The sequence below is a fragment of the Callospermophilus lateralis genome, chromosome 4, assembly GCF_048772815.1.
Source record: "Callospermophilus lateralis isolate mCalLat2 chromosome 4, mCalLat2.hap1, whole genome shotgun sequence".
Lineage (NCBI taxonomy): Eukaryota > Metazoa > Chordata > Mammalia > Rodentia > Sciuridae > Callospermophilus > Callospermophilus lateralis.
Genome location: NC_135308.1, coordinates 33,719,775 through 33,739,987, shown reverse-complemented (window position 1 = coordinate 33,739,987; position 20,213 = coordinate 33,719,775). Strand labels below are relative to the sequence as shown.

General features: G+C 33.6%; 1 protein-coding gene across 3 annotated transcripts in view; it reads right to left on the bottom strand.

The window, feature by feature from the left end:
• Wwc2 (WW and C2 domain containing 2) overlaps window positions 1–20,213 on the bottom strand; it is a 216,702-nt gene that overhangs the window by 69,500 nt on the left and 126,989 nt on the right. For all 3 annotated transcript variants that reach the window (XM_076853680.1, XM_076853681.1, XM_076853682.1), the window contains exons 5-6: window positions 8,111–8,190; window positions 3,239–3,368 (exon numbers count right to left, since the gene is read on the bottom strand). In XM_076853680.1, coding sequence (XP_076709795.1) covers window positions 3,239–3,368; window positions 8,111–8,190 — 210 coding nt within the window. The remainder of the gene's footprint in view (window positions 1–3,238; window positions 3,369–8,110; window positions 8,191–20,213) is intronic.

Here is a 20,213-nt window from a genome sequence, read left to right as displayed (position 1 = left end):
CTTTATTTTCGGTCCTTTAACCACTTTTTATTATTTTAAAAATAAGATTAAAATATAATTTTGCTTACACACACACACACACACACACACACACACCCCACTTTGGAAATATGTGAACAGATACCAAACAGATTGTCTTACTTTTCCTATGACAACATTTTCCTGTGAATAACAGTATCTCTACATCTAACAATGCATTTCTATGTTTAAACTTTATTTAGAAGTCTTAATTTCAATAGGAACTTGCTATCATTTGGATATGGTTTCAGTGTGCCCCCCAAAAGCTCATATACTAGAAGCTTGGGCCTCAGTGGGACAATGTTCAGAAGCAGAGGAACCTTTAAGAGGTGGGGCCAGTGCAAAGTATTTAGTCACTGGGATATCATCTATTTATTTAAATGTTTTTGTTGTTGTTGTTGTTTTTTAGTTGTAGTTGGACATAATACCTTTGTTTTATGTGATGCTGAGAATCAAACCCAGCACCTTGCATTTGGCTAGGCAAGTTCTCTATTGCTAAGCCACAACCCCAGCCCCATCATCTTTATAAGAGATTAATATAGTTCTTGAGGTACCATTGTTAGTCCCCAAAAGAATGGATTGTAAAAGGATAATGTCTGCTCCCTGAATCTGATTCCTGATCTTGTTAGATGATCTCTTCTTCCTGACATGAGGTCCTCCTGCAATGAGGCCTTTACCTGATGGGGCCATATAATCTTGGATTTTCAGCTCGAAACTGTGAGCTAAATAAGTCTTTTTTCCTTATAAAGTACCCAGTTGCTTACAGCAATAGTAAACAAACTTATACAGAATCACTCACTCTAAGTAACAGAAATCATGGAAACAAAATATTTACAATACAATCTTTCATTTCAGATATATTAAGATAACTTCTGTCTTAGAAGACTTCTACAATTATGTCATTTTACATCTAGAAAGGACTCAAGAGATTATTCAGCTTACATTAATGTTAGAAATTAGAAAACTGAGGCCTCAAAGTTGCTAAGGAGTGGCACAGACCTAAGCTGAGTCCAGTTACGTGTCCACTCATGACACTGTCCATGGTGGTAAAGGTTGGTTTACTAAAGTGAATAACCAAAAGTGAATGTGCCTGCTATTGGCACTCACTCAGTTCTAACATACTGGGTTTACTTTAGAGGGAGGATATATACAAGTAAAAGTACTAAAAAGAAAAATATTACTTAATTTGCTTTTCTAAAAACCTACAGCAACACTAATAAAAATGGTTAGAAACCACTATTATCAACTTTAAGAGCCAGCATTTAATCCTGATATAAAAATTTTCATAAGGACAGAAATATCGGAGATCTGGTTCCTAACTTTTTCAATTTGCTTTCCAAGGGATATTTATATAAAATGTATATTTAAGAGGAATAGAACTTACATGAACCCATCAAATAATACATTAGAGAAAAGAACAAAGAAACTTTTCATCTTGGGCAAGTCTTTCCTATTTTTCCATCTGTAAACTGAAAACATTAGTGTTTTTCAATCTTATCTGTAATAACAATACACTCAATCAACATAGTCACAATCACTAGGGTGTGACTAAAGTTTATTAGTCAAAACAAAAGATAATAGAAAATAAAATCAGAGTACATCACCAGTACTGAGAGCAGGCATATTTCTGTGAAATTTGTTTTAAGTGTGAACATGTCTGTATCGATAGGTACACTCCCTTGTATGTCATTAGGTTTTGATGTAAAACATATTTCTTACTGTACTCACAGAATTTGAAAGTCACAGAAGATATCCAATATCCTTTTCAGCTCTATTGTTGATCTCTGTATCTACTAATGACTTATTTTATATTCTTTAGCAATTGAAAAGAATTTAATCCTTTTATTTAATCTGGTCTATGAATCCAAAGTTGACAGAAAAAAATTCAAAGATGACCTAAAATTGTTCAGTTATAAGGTTCCAATGTAAATTTCTTCAAGTTCCATTAACTTCTTTTTAAAAAAGGAACCACAGTACATATTTCCAAAGCTACTAATTTAATCAGTAGCATAATTATGGAACAAAAACAAAATATAAACAAGTCAAGTCTTGTATATTATATGTGTTTTGAAATCACATATTTTGGGCAATACTGCTCAGAAATCCAGTCCTGCTACTTACCAGTTATATGACTTTAAAAAACTTATTTCATTTTTCTGTGCTCCAATTTCCTTGTCTATAAGCTGAGGATAATAATATCTTCAGGAGTTGTTGTAAAGATTAAGTGAATTATTTACATTCAAGGCAATTAGAAGGGTATACAGGAGATATATATATATATATATATATATAAAATACAGTATTTTAAAATATTTGTCATTATCACCATTATCTTTTTTATTAGATCTCTTGCAAGTTATTTCAAAATTCCTGAAATGCAAAATCATAGGGATCCAAGAATATTTATATACATTCCACTAACACTTTGAAAACCAAAATGATGTTGACTGTAGTATTTAAATAGAGAGGTTCTGTAAAGAATGCAAATACCACCACTGACTCTTAACATTTTTCAAAAGACACAGACTAAATTCTTTCTTGGCTAGGTGAAGAACTCCAAAAGTTCTTAGTGTTTGTGATAATTATGGGATGGAGGGAAAGGAAGAGGAGGAAGAAAGACATCCTTAGAAAAAAACTTGACCATACCTAGTAAGCACTTAGAATATTGATCACTGAATGACTGTTCTCTTTTTTCTACACAATGAGTTTTCAACTATACAGAAACAACAAGAGGATTTTCTACCAATAGCAGCTTTCCTAGGGTAACTATATTGGTATCCCCTAGATGGGACAATATCCCCCACCGAACCCTGGGTTGAAAAGAAGTTATTCTAAGCTACTCACACAGCCCCACCTCAAAAGGCATGACAGGTGATACACCCTATGTATCCCGACTAAGGATCACTGGTTCAGAGAATTTTGCTCATTTGGGTCTCACATGAAATTTTTAGTGAGTTTCAGGGTGCTAATTTTCTTAAATGAACTCTAGGTTCCACCACCCACTGTCTCAAAGGATATTCAGGACCTGACTTCAATTAAGCATATAAGAAGTTTAGAAACAACCTGTTCTCCACAGCAACTAGGCTGCCTCAGAGTCTGCAAAACCTCCCACAGGGCCCCCATTCAGTACAAATGGGATGGAGGTGATGGATGGTCATCCAGACTCTGCCTTGCTGAATTACTCAGAAGGTACAGATTGACTTAAATTGGTATAACATACCTGCATCAGATCTTGTTTTTCTTTTTCTCCTGAGCTAATTGCCTTTCTGATAGATTTCAGTTCAGTTAGAATGGCTTTGGCTTCACTAAGTTCATACCCACTTTGGCCTCCAGACATTTTTTTATCGATTCTGTTAAAAGGGAGGGGGGAAAGGAATACAAAGAAAAGAAAAAATTCAAATGACATGGTACATGTTAAATGAACAGTAGGAGCCAGTTTTGGATGATCTTGGTTGGCTAGCAATTTTACTTCAGGACTCTGATACAATGGAACCATCTTTTCAAGTTGATTGTGTCCCCTCCATTCCTTTTAATCGTGTTAAATTAAGATTTCTCCCATCCCCCACCTCATATCTAGTCCATTTCTAAGTATTTGGGGGCTCAAACAATGCATGTGTTTTTATTTGCAGTCTGTTTGGATGATCCCACTGCTAGCTAAACCCTATCCTCATCAAACACTGATCCTGATCTCCACCCTGAGGGTAAAGGACAGAGGTACGCATCATAGCAGAAGATAGAAACACCAATAAATAGCCACCTAAATTACATACCATAATATCTATATGAAACCTAGCACAGTGTCAGCAGTGTGGAAGGCCTTTAATAAATACTTATTTATACTAGTGAGTATCCTACAATATTTGGATTTACATAAAAAGTATCTATTCTATTTTTACCAAAAACTGTTTGCTTTGCTGAATTAATTCAAATTTAGGAATAAGACAGAAGGGTAGATATGTTCATTTGTCAACTCGTATTGAATAAACAGCTCTTTAATGAGCTAATTTGTTATGCCTGCAGATCTGTTTACCAAGTGTCTTACAGTCTACATGATCATCATCCTGGGCTATAGGATTTCATGTAACCTAATTTTTTGTGTTTAAAGGGCACAACCAAAGTATCCAGTTCTCATCAAGAATAGTTGAACATTCTCTTTATGACCAACCTTCTGGTTCCGCCCCAGCTACAATGCTGTCCTGGATTTGTTAAAAATACAACTTGAGTTTTATTTGTGGGTCTATGCCTTTACCCCATCAGCCATCAGGTATACTATACATGTTCTCACAAACATGCTCTTGGATTTACTCATGGACTCTCCAGAAAAACAGCACCTACTAAATCAGAGAAAATGGATTCTGGGCCCATTTGGTTTACAATATTTCATCATTAATATGTACTTTCAATGTGAACAGTATAATCTGAAAAAAAAAAAAACCCTCATCTTAATTACTCTGCCAAACAAAGTTTATTACAAACAAAAGCAGTTTATAGTTAGCATATTCCTCTAACTCCTATTTTAGTAAATATTTTATGATACTGAACAAGCAATTGAAGTCTTTAAAAATCTAATAAAATAAACTTGATCATGAAGTCATTTCATTATAAAATACAATAAATGAAGTTACAGAATTTAACACACAAATTCACACAAGGTGTTTAGGGTGGGAAGGGACCCTAGAGATACCCTTGTCACACATGACAAATGAAGAAACTGAAACCAGAAAATTTGTGTAAATTAGCCCCTAAACTGAATAAACACTTAGCTTGTAGGGCAGCTATCCTGAAAAGACAAACACTAGCTTGAGGCTCTTATGATTATTACATCTAGAATATTTATGAGAATGGTAAAGTATTTTAAATATTAATTAATTCCATTTACTCGGGTTGGGGTGTATCAGTGAAATTTTTGGCTCCTCTAAGTATAATAATGTCCATCAACTTAGATGAGGCAAAAGATATTAAATAAAATAAAATTTCAAGCATAGTACTTTTTAAACTAAAAATAAACAAAACCCAGAAACTTTTGAGATTTCATGAAAAAGCTAGAAATACAAGTTATCTGAAACTATCAAGGTGAATTTCCAAAGCCCAAGTAATTTCTTCCTACTTATATAAAATCATTCAAATATAATGGTAATATATTTAATTGAGAAATGAATTTCATCATTTGAAAATAAAAGCAGGTTAGCTGTTTGTAGAAATAAACTATAGTTTAGGAATAAAAGCAGAACTAGTTCAGAGTGCTAATTTAAATTTCTGAGATACTTAAAAAGATGAAAATTTCTTGGTTGTCTAACTGCTCCAGATTGGTAAATGTGAAGAATAAGCTATCTCATTTGGCATTCCCAATGGAGCCCTTGGTCTTCCTCTCCCTTTCTTTTGTCTCCTTTGAACCTCTCTATTTTACTTCAAATGTCCCTTTATTTCCATGCTTTTCTTTTTGTTTTTTTCTCCTCTACTTTTCACTTTCCACCTTTTCTTTCTTTGACCTGACTATAAAGTAAAATAAAATATGAGCATGGCTTGTTGGCCTTTTTATTTTTCCCATCTTCCTTTCCTTTTGCAGTGCTGGGGGCTAAATCCATGATCTTATAAAAGTTAGGCAAGTACTCTACCACTAAGCTACACCCCTAGCCCTTTGCTGGATCTTAACACAAAATGCTATGCTCTTTTGTTCTTAATTTGAGAAGAGCCTTTTTTTTTTTTTTTTTTTAAAAAGCATTGGTTTTTACTCAATATCTGAGTCTTTTCTGGACAGAAGAGAGTTTCCTTTCCAAGCCTTTTCTGGAAAATGAATATACTCTCAGAGGCAAATTGTTATAGAATCTATATATGCTTTTTGCTTGCTGAGTGCTTCATCACATCCCATTTTTGAATTCTGAATGCACACTGTAGATAGCAAAATATATGCATCTTCCTGGTATCTTTCTACACATAAGCTACATTGCCTAAGTCAAATTTGAGGCTACAAAATGAATAGGTAACATGCAGAAAAAAAAAATATTTATTCACCCAGCATAAAACTATTGTTGCAAATAAAATGAAAGCTCAAGTTTACATTCTAATTCCAAATTTAGCAAAAATATTCCATTTATTGTGAATAAGTGAAAAATTACAAAAACCTAAAATGAAAATCTTTTCCTGAAATGTATCTTCTGTTACAGTCACACAAAAAAAGTCCCTTTCTAAGTATCAGGAATGTGGTTTCTTAAAAAGTTAAGTCTCAGTTCAATCAATTATCATTCAATGTTTTAGTAGTATGGTGGTTAATATTTGAATGAAAACAGCTTTATTATGTCTATAGTTAACATCAACAGGAGAGGTCTCTAATGCTAGATATCATATCTTTCTGCTCTTGGTTCAAGGGATTAGAATCATTCCAAAGAATGCCTGATTTTCTACAACAAATGTCTATTGTTTTCTTGTGGAATGTTATTGACGGATTCTTAAACATGCCTTAGATTCCTATAAAAATTGCTTGCAAGCAAACTGCTTTGAAACAATACAGCATTGTCACATCAATATAACAAAAACAGCAAGTTTGGCTAACCTTTAATCCTGAGTGGTGACATGAGTTATAATTTCATGTCCTAAAAATGTTTAACATGTACCTAAACATTTTGTGGCATTCTTCAAAGTTTGTTTTCTCACTGTACCACAAAGTCCTGCTTTATATTGATACACAACTACTAGATAACACATTTATGTCACTCTAGGTCTTCTGGGTTTTTAGGGGAGCTCTGCAGCCAACAGAGGTCCCTAGAATATGGCTATCCTAGAGAATCACTCATATTTTGAGATCTCACAAAGTATTCCTGGGATGGAGGTAAAAACAAGTATTTCTTAAGAGCTCCCCAAATTATTCTAATATGCAATCAGGTCTGAGAAACACTAGAACAGAAGCATCTGAATGAATACCAGTATCACGACTTTATGAGGCAAGTGGGCAAACAAAAGCCATAAAACCTAATTCTCAAACTAAAGTCATGTGCCTAGCTGGTGACCAAGAGTAATGATGGGGCATCCCAAGATACAACTCGCCAAACATATAGAACAATCAGCGTGTATTTGTCTGACTAGTAACACATGTGATCTTTGATGAGGGCAATGCCTTGCTGTCCTGGACTTGTCCCAAATTTCCTAAAAGCAGAAAGCAGAATAGGAATTCAGTCAAAAGGAACAGAGCTGAGTACTTTCCACAGAGATGGCTCCTGACAGCAGCTTTGCATTCCCAAGGTTCTGCTGAAGGAGATGTCTGGAAGAACATGAAACCTGCTGGAACATGAACTTGACCAGGAAAATACCTAGAACTATGGTACCATAACTGGTGGCATCAAACCTGTGCCATGCAGGGGAGACATGGAAAGTAGCTCAATGTCTTTCAGGTATTTTTCCTTTCATGAGAGACTGCTGGGATGGGGAGGAGGGGAGACAGACCACCTCAGGCGTGCCTGGTAATGGGGTGGGGATTTCTAGAACTTGCTATCCTTCCTATCAACATTTTCTTTTAATCTGACCCATTCTAAAACTGTTCTGAAGGCCCATCAGATTTCAGAATTGAAATGGAAAGGACAGAAGAAAGCAGGAAATGAGCAACTTTGAGCTCTTTGAAGAAATCTAACGTGTTCTTGCTCCCTTGCTATCAATTAGGGTTAGACTCTAGGTCGTCTGTGGGACTGACAGAGAGGAATGGAGATGCCTCCAAGAGCATTCAGGACAGCTGCAGGCTCAGAGGGAATCAAGTAGGGCCCACCCAGTTCAGACTCTAGTACAGAACATTAAAAGGTACTTTCCGTGCTTATTTTCTTATCTTGGAGGCTGGCAGGGGTCCAGGAGACAAAGTTAAGTTTCACTTTGGTTTTTTGTATCTCCAATGATTAATAAAAACTTCAGATGTTTTCAAAGTGTATAGATTTTTCCCAAGTTTTTTGTTGTTAGTTGATTGGTTTTTTTGTATTTCTGGTACAGAGCTCTGAGCATTTTACTTTGTTTCCTTGAGAAATCTCTTAAGTAATCTCTACTTTTATTTTCTTTGTATTAGTTAGGGAGTTTGAATTATTGTAAAGTCAATTTCAGTATTTTTTATACTCACTGTTGCAATGTTTCAAAGCCTTGTTCTTTATAGAGCAGTTCTTGCTTCATTTGTGAGAGTTCTCTCTTCAGCTTTTTTACCTTTGTGAGAAATCCATGTAAATATTCATGTTCACAAATAATTAGCAACATAGCACATTTATTTTTAAAGATAATAAATTGTAAACTATTAAACATAGGGTCATTATTTTAAGTAACATTCACTTTCCCAGTTTTTCCTGCACATAAATTCTACGTAAGGAATTGTCAATGATGTATAGAATTACTGCTTCACTGTCATTATCAATAAGCAACATTCCAATGGGCTAGGCATTATAATGGTCTTTGATTTGTGGTACAGAGCCAATAAGTGACAGACTCAGAACTTTAAGCAACAAGATCTCCAACTTTTAGCATTCCCTTCCCTTCATTTCCTACATTCCCTAAACTTGGGAACCACTGGCCACTCTGCTTCTCAAATGTCCCCAGCAGTGCTCCTGTGGGTGCCATCCTCTCTGCCTAGAAGGCTCTGCCCCAGGCTTCTAATGGCTGACTCCATCTTGTCACATCAAATTTAGTTCAAACACTACCTTTTCATTAGGATTTCAATAACCATCGTAGACATGCCATCACTGTTATTTATTTCAGAGTATTTTTCAATAGCTAAAATTTTCTGTGTACTTATTTGTTTTTTGTCCTTCATGGGAAAGTAAGCTGGATCACACCAGCTATATCTTAAGCGTTTAAAACAGCACCAGGCAAACAGTAGGGGATCAATAAATACTGCTGTCACACTGACAAAAAAAAAAAGTTCCTGTTGTCAAATATATTGTTTGGCAATAACAATACTAAAATCTGATGAATTAGAAAAATAGCACATGCCCAGTTTAGTCATGAACAAAAGTCTTCATACAAGGGTCAGAAACTCATTACCATATATTAACTTAGAGCTGTAAGTTGTAAACACATTCTATTTCAAAGTATTCTAATGTGTTTTGAACTTTTATTTTCAATTTATTTCACTCAATACATAAATTTATTGACTCTCCACTATGTGTCAGGTCCTGGGCTTGGCATATGAACAAAGTAGACATGGTCCCTGCCCTCAGGGACCTTATAGAACCATGGAGGAGCCAGATAGTAAGCAAATAATTGCACAACAAAATAAATATTACAAATTACTAGAGATGCTATGCTGGAAAAGTTCAGATACATCAAGATACATAAGAAATAAACCTAAATCCAAGGGATTGGATAAAGCCTGTTCTGGAAATGATGTTTAAGTTGAGAGGGAAGGTTAACAGGGTTCACTTGGTGGAGAAGAAGACTCAACAAATCTGTGGAATTTAAAGAATGTTATAGTTGCTGGATTATAGAAGGAAGGGGTATAGCATGAGATGAGACTGTAGAAGGCCTCATTATATATAATTTGAAGCATGTTGAATATTTCAAAATCTTATCCTAAGAACAATGAGGGATTTTAAAGCATGGTCTGCTTAATGATTTTTAAATGATTACTGTATTTTAAAATGTCATCTGTGGAGATTGGACTAGGGGCCAAAAGGGGCCACAACACCTGCACTATGGGTTGGTGTGTGGGGTAGAACCACAGAAAGACAAAACCAGAGGAGGCAGAAATCAATAGGACTTGGTAATGGACTTGTTGTGGTGGGTGACAGAAAAAGAGTTATCAAAGATCATGTTCAAGATTCTGGCTTGGCAACTGAGTGGAGGAAAGGTGCTTTCCTGGAGTGGAACCAAATCTGAAGAGACTTCAAAGGCAATTGGAAATGGGCACAGTGGCCCATGCCTGTAATCCCAGCAGCTTAGGAGGCTAAGGTAGGAAGATTGCAAGTTCTAAGTCAGCCTCAGTGATTTAGCAAGGACCCTGTCTCAAAATTAAAAAAAAAAAAAAAAGAAAAGAAAAGAAAATAGGACTAAGAATATGGGTCAGCGGTTAAGTGCCCCTGGGTTCAGTCCCTAGTATCCCCCATCCAAAAGGGGGGCGGTGGAATGTGTAAGACTTAATATTCAGAAGAAACATCTGAACTAAAGACATACAGTCAAGATTCCCTGGCTTGAGATGGTATTTCAGAAGCAGGGGAATAAATGAGATCATCTAGACAGAGTATTACTATAAAAGAAGAGAGCTTAGAAACAAGCCCAAACACTTTCATTATTCAGAAGTCTGTCAGAAGAGACAACCTGTGAAGCAGTGGCAAGAGAAGTAGGAAGAAAAAAAAAGGAGCATCACAGAACGTAAGGGAAAAGGAGACTAGGCACCATGAGGAATAAAATGAGAAGGACAAGAGCTGTGTAATACTTATGTTTGCATATTGTAAGGCACAGTACTTTGGATAAAGTAGATTTCAATAACTGAATATTAACAACAATCTGCTGTGTTTATCTGAATGTTTAACAGTTTGTACCCTAAGGCATTTATAAATTTATTTGGGAAAATAAAAGAAATAATTATATTTCAAGGTTCAACTTAAAAATACAAAGAGAAGCATACACAATGCTATTGGAATTCAAAGGAGGAAGGGGTTACTTATGGCTTTCAGGATGAAGGCTGACCTCATGGAGAAGGAGGTATCTGAACTAGACTTTGAAGATGTTATGATTATAATACTGATGAAGAGCAATGAGCTCATTCATAGTATATCATAAAAATATTTCAGCTTTTAACATTAGATTATTATCATGTCAAAAGAGCCATCAGCAATCAATAGCTCATTCCATATGTACTTCTATTTCTGATGGCATTCTCAAGTGCTTTTTGTTAAAGACTATAATATTTTTAACTTAAAAATAAAAGTTAAAATCCAACAATCAATAGCAATTCTAATAGCTGGGCTGAAACCTGTCTGTGCCTCTGAAAACATAATTGATAAAAACAATGGTGATATTGGGACCACTTAGAAAAAACAAATTACAATTAGTATATCTCATTGACATAAAGGAGCATTCTACTTAAAATAATTTGGATTGTGATAACAAAGCAATTTAGATTTATTTTTCCTGTGGTGCTGGGGGTTAAACCCAGGGCCTATGCATGTGAGGCAAGCACTCTATCAACTGAGCTATATCCCCAGCCTCAATTTAGATCTTTAAAAAAAATTATTTAAAACATTCTATATCTTGAAGAGATATAGAATACTCCCATGTTCACAGCTGCATGATCTTCAATAGCCAAGATGTAAAAATAACCTAAACGTCCACTGACAGATGAGTAATGAAAATATAACCACAATGAAATATTATTTAGCCTTTATTTTAAAAAGGAAAAAAAAAAGGAAGAGGAGGAAACACTGTAATATGGGACCTGAGGACATTATATTAAGTGAAATAAGCCAGTCACAGAAGGACAAATACTGCATGCTTCCACTTATATAAAATACCTAAAATAGTCACAATGACAGAAACAGAATGTAGTCTGGTTTGCCAGGGGCTGGAAGGTGGGACAGTGAGGAACTGCTGCTGAATGTGCAACAACTTTCACTTATGTAAGATGAATAAGTTCTAAAGATCTTCTGAGCAATATTGTGCCTAAAATAACAATGTTGTGTTGAACACTTATAAATTTGTTAAGAAAGTGAATCTTTTTAAGTGTTCTTATCATAATAAAATAAGAATTAAAATTTTTTAAAGATCTAAAGTTAACTTTTGAAAAACTTAAACTCTTCTCAGTTGGGTGGCAATGACAGAAACCTAAACTGTGCTTTCTTTTTTTTGATACTATTTAATTTACCTAAAGTTGGCTGTAAGCTACCATTTTTATTTTGGGACATGTTAGTGTTTTTCCTGAATGGTTCTTAGCTCTCAAATATTTATGTTGCATTTAAATTTTGTTAACTATAAAAAAATCATTCCCCTAATTGCTAGAGATGTTGAACATTTTTTTCATATATTGTTGATTGATTGTGTATCATCTTCTGAGAAGTGTCTGTTCAGTTCCTTGGCCCATTTATTGATTGAGTTATTCAGTTTTTTGGTGTTAAGATTTCTGAGTTCTTTATATACCCTAGAGATTAGTGCTCTATCTGATGTGCATGTGGTAAAAATTTGCTCCCATCGTGTAGACTCTCCATTCACTTCACTCATTGTTTCTTTTGCTGAGAAGAAGCTTTTCAGTTTGAATTCATCCCATTTATTGATTCTAGATTTTAATTCTTGTGCTACAGGTGTCTTATTAAGGAAGTTGGGGCCTAATCCAACATGATGGAGATTTGGGTCTACTTTTTCTTCTAATATGTGCAGAGTCTCTGGTTTAATTCCTAGGTGCTCTATTTATGTAATATGAATTTAATTGCATTCTTCTGTCATATATAATGAATTAGAATAAATGAAGTAAAATAAATAAATAAATTCCATTATACTAACAATTGTAAACATATTATTTCCAACTAACCATTATTTCTAATTGGTTTGGTTTTGAGAGGTATTAAATAGTAGTCCAACCATGTTTTTTCTCTGGAACCATGTGATATCATTAGCTATTGGAGGATCATGCTTCTACTCTTCCATTTTCAGATCCACCCTCATGTAGGACACAGAATGTTAAAAACAAATGTCCTTAGATCACAGCTACAGAACTGATTAAACTAAACTAATAGTGCCTTGCAAACTTAACACAATACAGGCTCTATTAGGAACCAAAAATGAGAAGAAATTCATGAGCAGTTTTATGTATTTCAGGCATTGTGCTAAATACAAATAACTTCTATTCAATCCTCACAACTACTCTGTTAAACATAATTTTAATTCTTATTTTATATGTGAGGAATCAGGGACCTGAAGATAAAAAGTAGGTAACCTGCTAAAGGTTGCCTGTTACTAAGCAGTAAAGACCAGTCTAGAACCCAGGAGATTTTTTAATTCCTTTAAATGTTTTAGCTATTAATATCATGACAATACATATAATATGAAAGACAAACCAAAACTGTAGCAAAATCACTTATATATATAAATCTATACCCTTTATTCTACCTTAGAAGCTAGCTGCATTATTCCTATAACCCACCAGAACTGAAGACAAGAACAGCCCACAAGTCCTAGAGCCTGTGTTTTCTCTTTTGTACTGAACTTTCTGCAGCTGTAGCCTACCATTTAATTAAGGTCTATTTCTATGAAATCAAATCTCACAACCCAGAGTACTAAATTAGAGGCAAGAGACCCAAGACTTTTGCACATATCCTGCTTTCTAAACTGACTATGCTAAAGAAACTGACATTTAAAATTGATTTCAAAGTTATCTCTGAAACCTAGGAAGACACTGTGATTAAATGTGGTAAGTATGACTAGAAATCACAGAGCTTCTTAACATCTTGTACAAATGAGTATAATAAGTTTATTTCAAAAGAAGGAAAAAGAAGAAGATAACAATAAAGAAAAGTAAATTCTAAAACCTGTAGACCTCAGAGAGATCATAAGACAGGTAGGTTTCATAAATTTGCCCTTAAAGGGAAACTTGCAACATTAAAGACATAATGAGCAAAATGGTATTTTACTAATGACTACCTTATCTTTTCACCATTACCCCATTGTCTTGCAGGGATCTCCTTTTGCAAGCCAATAAAGGGCAACTGTCAACCTGCTCCTGCTGGAAATCTTTCTCCAAATACAACTTCCACCCTTCTAAAATCCTCACCATTCTTGCTTTCCCACTAAAGTCACCTTTAAGTGCAATGAGAAATCAACTCCAGATAGTCACAGGATTAAGAATGAAATACTTTCTAGCTTATCTAAAAAACAGAGAAAAATAGAACCATTCATGATTGTTCAAAATGCTAGAACCATTTATGATGACTAATAAGTGGATTCTGTCATCAGAAACAAGACAATTAGAAAAAAAATTGTTTAACTTAAACAAAAATAAGAGCCACTGAGAAAAACTATATGAAACATTTCTGAAAAACACTATCTCACAACACAAACAATAAATAAAAATGTAGAACATCAATGCTAGATCTCTATAAAAACATAAAATAAACCAGCAAGTTACCATATGACCCATCAATTCTATTTCTGGGCAAATACCGAAAGAAATGAAATGTATTTCCACAAACACATGTACATGGATCTTCATAGCATTACTCATAAGAGTCAAAAGGTAGAAGCAATCCAAATACTCAGCCATTGAAAGGATAAAAGTAGTATATCTGCAGGCTGGAATATTATTCAGCTAAAAAGTATACTGCAGCACAGATGAACCTTGGAAACACTATGCTAAGTAAAAGAGACCACTCACTATTTGTATCATGCCATATGTGTGTGTGTGTGTGTGTGTGTGTGTGTGTGTGTGTGTGTATCCAGAACAGGCAAATCTAGGGAGCTAGGAAATAAAAGAGTGGCTGCTTGGAGTTCCAGGGGTAGAAAAGGGAGGTATAGGGAATGAAGAATAACTTAAATGAGTTCATGGTCCCTTCAGGGCAGCAAAAATGTTTAAAAATTGCATGGTGTGATGGATGTCTAATCATGAATATACTAATATCCATTATATTATACATTTTACATAGGCAAATTATACAAAAAAATGAATTATTTCTCAATAAAGCTGTTAAATTTAAAAATAAAATAGCAAATGAAATGGAAAAAGTAGAACATCACAAAAAAAACCAAATTAATCACCTCCCAACAAAGACAAAATTGAAAACCATATATCATTACTTATCAAACTTGCAAAAAATAAATACAAATGACAAAAAAACTTAACCAAATGGCCTCCATTTCAGATAAACACCCAAGGTGTTAATGGTGCTCGGCAAGGCCTGCAGGTTATCTTCATTTCATTGCCTAAATTTCTCATCTCCTCCCTCCCCTTCTACTGTGGCCAAATTTGACTTCATATTATTTCTGAAAGACCAGACCCATACCTGTTCCACATCAAGACCTAATACTGATTTTTCCCCATCTAACTTTTTTACCACCTCTGTCCATTCTTTTTGTAGATTACACCTTCTCAGCGATGCTTACTCAGGATATCCTATTCAAAACTGTGACCAGGTCTCCTTTGTTCCACATGCCCCACTATACAGCAATTATTCCAATTTGGATTGAATTTTTAAAAAACATGAATAGAAGCTGATTTTATTAAAATGCTTTCTATCTGCTGAAATGATTAATTATTTAATCTTTATAATATTTATTTTCAAATTCTAAACTATACTCTTAGGAAAAACCAAATTTAGTCACAATATATTATTTGTAAATGTTTCTGTATTTAGTTTATCAATATCTTATTTAAGATTTTTACATCTTTGCTTATGTGGCTGGCTCTTGTATTTTAATACACATAAAAATCTTTTCAGAATTTGGTTTCTGTTATGCTAGCTTAATCTTGATAGTTTCTCTGCAATTTCATTGATTGGGTTATTCAGACTTTTTTCCTTTACCTTGAATCATTTTTGGCCAGTGATATTTTATTTGGGTTTTTTTCATTTCATCTGGAAATTCAAATAAAATAGTTGTGTGTGTGTGTGTGTGTGTTTGTGTGTTGGGAGGTGGGTACTGGAAATTGAACTCAGGGCTTATGCTTGCCAGGCAAGTATTGTACCTACTGAGCCACATTCCCAAGCCCTTCTGGCATAAATTTTTCATAATGCTTTCTAAGCATCTGTAGTTTAGTCTCTCTTTTCAGTTCTTGTACTTTATTAGTTCTTTTTCTCTTATTTTTGAGTCAACCTGACAGACATCTATCAATTTTATTGTTCTTTCAAAGAACCAACTTTTGCTATGTTGACCCTGTGTATTACAGAGATGTTTTGTCTTTCAATATTTTCTACTCTTCATGTGACTTCCCTTCTTATATTCTTTGGATCTGGATTTATTCTGTTGTTTATATGCTAAATGCATTGCTCATTAAGACTTATTTTCTAGTCTATGTATTTAAAGCTTCAAGGTTTTTCTGTAACTTTCTACACTATTAGCACTATTCACTAACTACAGACTTTTTGGACTTCTCCAGTTTTTTCACTTTGGTCTTTTTACCTGCAGCCTATTAGATTGTATTCAGCTGTCAAGCCTCCTTAGGCTCTTCCAATCTCTGACAATTTCTGAATCTTTCCTTGTCTTTAATGACATTCATTTTTGAAAAGCATTGCTTGGATATTTATAAACAGTGCCTCAATTTGGGTTTTCTTGATAATGTGTCATAATTAGACTGAGATTATGGATTTGGGGAAAGAACAGAACAAAGGTGTTGTGCCCCCTTCATTAAATGATATTAGAACACATGCTGTCAACATATTGCTGGTGATGTGAAACTTCACTGGTTATAGTAGGAATAGCCAGGTCTCTTCTCTGTAGTTATACTGTTTTTTTCCTTTCTAAACTCTTTCCATCAGCAAATAACCACTGAGTCCAGCCCAGAAAGAAATCAAAAAATTAATGAACACGTTAAAAATCACTGGAGTTTAATAACACATGTTTGAGGAGGTATACTTTGAGGCTATGGAAATAATGTTTTTCAAAATTTACTTAGCAATTTTAGCAAATGACATTCATGTTTCTTTGACCCATTATTATTTAGAACTGTGTTTGTGGACTTCCAAATTAAGTAGTTACTAAACTTACAACAAACACACTGAAAAGAAAACACCTTAAGTATACCATTCAATGAATGACCCCAAAGTTAACCATGTAATGGTAAAGAGTTGAAGAAATAATACATTATCAAAATCCCAGTAGGCCATTCTTGTGCCCCTCTAAATTACCTTTCCTTTTAACTAAAAGGTAACATTATAAATTTTAACCCTAGGTGTAGTTTTATCTTTTTTGAACTTCATATAAATGAATTCACATTCAGTTTCTATTCATGTGTATCTCCTGGTGGCTAGCAACAGTCACTCAGCATTTGTTGTTGGCACGCAAATGTGTTTACTTATTTTTACTACTGTATGAAGTTCTACTAAATGGCCCACGCAAAATGTATTCACCCATTCTGCTACTGACAAGACATTTCAAGTTTTAGGTATTACCATGAACATTCTACTCATTGGCATTAGATGTGCATGGGATTCAACTTGACTAGAAAAGGACAGTTTTCCAAAGTGATTGTGCCACTTTATTCCCATCAGCAACAGAGTTTCTGTTACTCCACATCCCTGACAATCCTTTGTATTACTGATACTTTTTACTTTGGCTCTTTTGAAATGTGTGGAAATAATCAGGGTTTTTTAAAATTTTTATTTTTAATGCATTTCTTTTTTTCTTCTTCTTTATTTTAAAGAAAAAAGTTTATTGAAAATATGAAAAACAATTCCCAAACATTGACTTTTCCAGAAAACTATAGCTATACATTGCATTGCATTCATCATATTAAAACATACAGTAGCCACAAATACAAAAATTATTAAGAAGCTACCACTGTTAATGCATTTCTTAAAAGTTCATTATGATCAGAGAAAGTAGTCTAATTATTTGAAATTTATTCAAACTAATCCAATGGCTCAATATATAGTCAGCTTTCATGAACGTTCTAAGTGTGCTTTAAAATAAGTACTTCCCACTTTTGGCAGACTGCATTACATGTTAATTAGATTAAATTTATCAACCATGTTATTCATCTATTCTATACTGTTACTAATTTTTTTTATCTGCTTGACCCATTAATGAGTTATACCAGAATCTTCCATGATGTGTTTGTTATTTTTCATTTGATTTTCTGATAGCTTATGCTTTATATATTTTGGGCCCACATTTTAAGGAAGCACTTCAACTTCATGGCCCTCTTCTTTTTCTAGTTAAGCATTTTGCCTTCAAATCTATCAACTCATATTTCTATTTTTGTTTCACTATCACACTGTTGTAACTACTATAGATCTGTATATTTTAAAGAGTTACACATTACACACTACTGCTAATCCAACTGCAATACACTCAGAGTTCCTTAGAGAAATGTTTGATTTCAGGTCTAGTGGGAAAGGTCAAGGACATTTTTAAGACCAGAGTAAAAGAAAACTATCAGAATACTAGAATAAAAGGAGTCAATGTAAAGAGGCTCCTAAAAGTATATGATAGGACAATTTGAGGATCAATGAGCATTATAATTACAAATCTAAAAATATCAATTATGTTTAAATTTGTGAGCATATAATTTGTAATCCTTAGTGAAATAAAGAATCTAGATGATGATTGAGAATGACTGTTAAAATTTAGAAAAAGGAAAAACAAGACACCTGCCTCCTAATGGACATACACAACACTTTCCATAACAAATTTTCCCAACTTCCCCAAAACACCTTGATGTTACAATCCTCTACCTTTAATTTTCATTTTAAAGAAAACACAGAGGGCAACCAAATAAATTTGTTCATGTACACAATAGAAAAATAAGATACAAAAATTAGACAGGGAGGACCTCTAAAATGACCTGATTATTTTGAATAGTTACAAAGAAAAGATGGTGACTAAAATAGAAGTCAGAAATATATTTATCAACCACAATCTATAGACCATGTTTGGGTCCTGACTCAAATAAACCTACAACAACAACAAAAGATTATGACACAAATAGGAAAAACCAAAATTGACAAAGAATTTGGATAGTATAAAGAATTCTTAACATTTTAAAAGTAATAATGACAAGAACAGCAGTCGTGCTTTTTAAGACTCTCCAGTTTATAGAAACATATGCTGTGATATTTATAGATAAAATGATATATGGTCTCTAATCATCATCAAAATAATTCAGTGGGGTATGAGGTAAAAGAACAAAACTTTTGAGGCATGTGATGGAAATGTGAAAGACCATTCTGACTATTCATGTGTAGTGTTTGATATTTTCCACAATAAGGTATTCTTAAGCTAATTGCTCCTAGTTTACTTCTATTTTTTAATTTCCTCTATCCCTGCTTAGACATTTTTCCAGGCTTTTTAAAATTCTTTAAAATTGATCATTTATTTAGTCAATTAGATTTATTTATCATTTAGTCAATCTTGCCTACTCAGATAGTATATTCCCTCCTAGGAGAAGTTAACTGCATTTAATTTTGTAAAATGCTTTGAATATGCTGGATATGAAGGTGTTAGAAAAAGTGCTTAGAAAGATTGATATGGTGGTTTATACAAGAGAGGAGAAACTAAATATCTCTTCGATAAGAACCAATGTAAATAAAGGATTTCTTTTATGCATATATTATTTAGCCCATAATACAGTACCCTTTGATGTTAGAAAGAGGCAAAATCATTAAAGAGAAAAACAAAATATTGTAAAATCTATAACTGTGATTAAGTTTTATAGTTTCACTCTCTTCAAGGTCAGAGTATACTTTTTGAAAAAAAAAGATAGTACCATACTATAAAACTTATTTGAAGTTACTAGCATAGCATAATAGATAATATAAGTTCTTATATTAAATAGAATATTATACTCTCATTTTCTCTTGAAATGTTCCTTTTTAGAGAATGAGTCAAGTCTTATCATTTCTAATTTCATTCAAAATTCACTAAGACTGCTTTAATATTTTCTAACCAAATACCAGTTACAATACAAATTGATTTCCAAACATCTTAAGGATAAACCATATTTCTGCAAAACTTTTGTCACAAAATTAGCACTGCTTTCTCTCCTTTGACACCTTGAAATAAGGGAGGTTACAACTTAAAAAACTTAGAATGTAAGCTAAGTTTTAAATTAGTGTGAACATAAAGATATTTTCCAAGTCTGGCCAAGTAATTTATATTCTGAGAATCCATATTTCTTTTCATTTGGAAGCACACTGCTATGATTTTTGCTATATTAGATCACTAGTTAAAGTATTACATTTTGATGTACACATAAATTAATTACTTTAACTCTATTCACTTACAAACCAAATCTTAAATTCAACTGCCAATCTTTTAAATCTATGCCCAAGATTACAAAGAGGTGAGATTGTGGCTGACTTTTCTAAGTTCATTATCACTGTTAAAAATAATTCAAAGTGATTCCATTTAAACAATGTATAAGTAGATATCGAGAAAAAAAGATAGTACACTGTTAATTAATAACACTGTCCATTCATCAGTTGTGTGTTAGGAGTACAAAAAAAATTAATCAAAGGGGCCTTAATTTACTCTATCTTACAAAATTATAAGTTGTGTATTTTGTGGGGCTTAATAAATTTTTCAAATGCCTCTGTCTT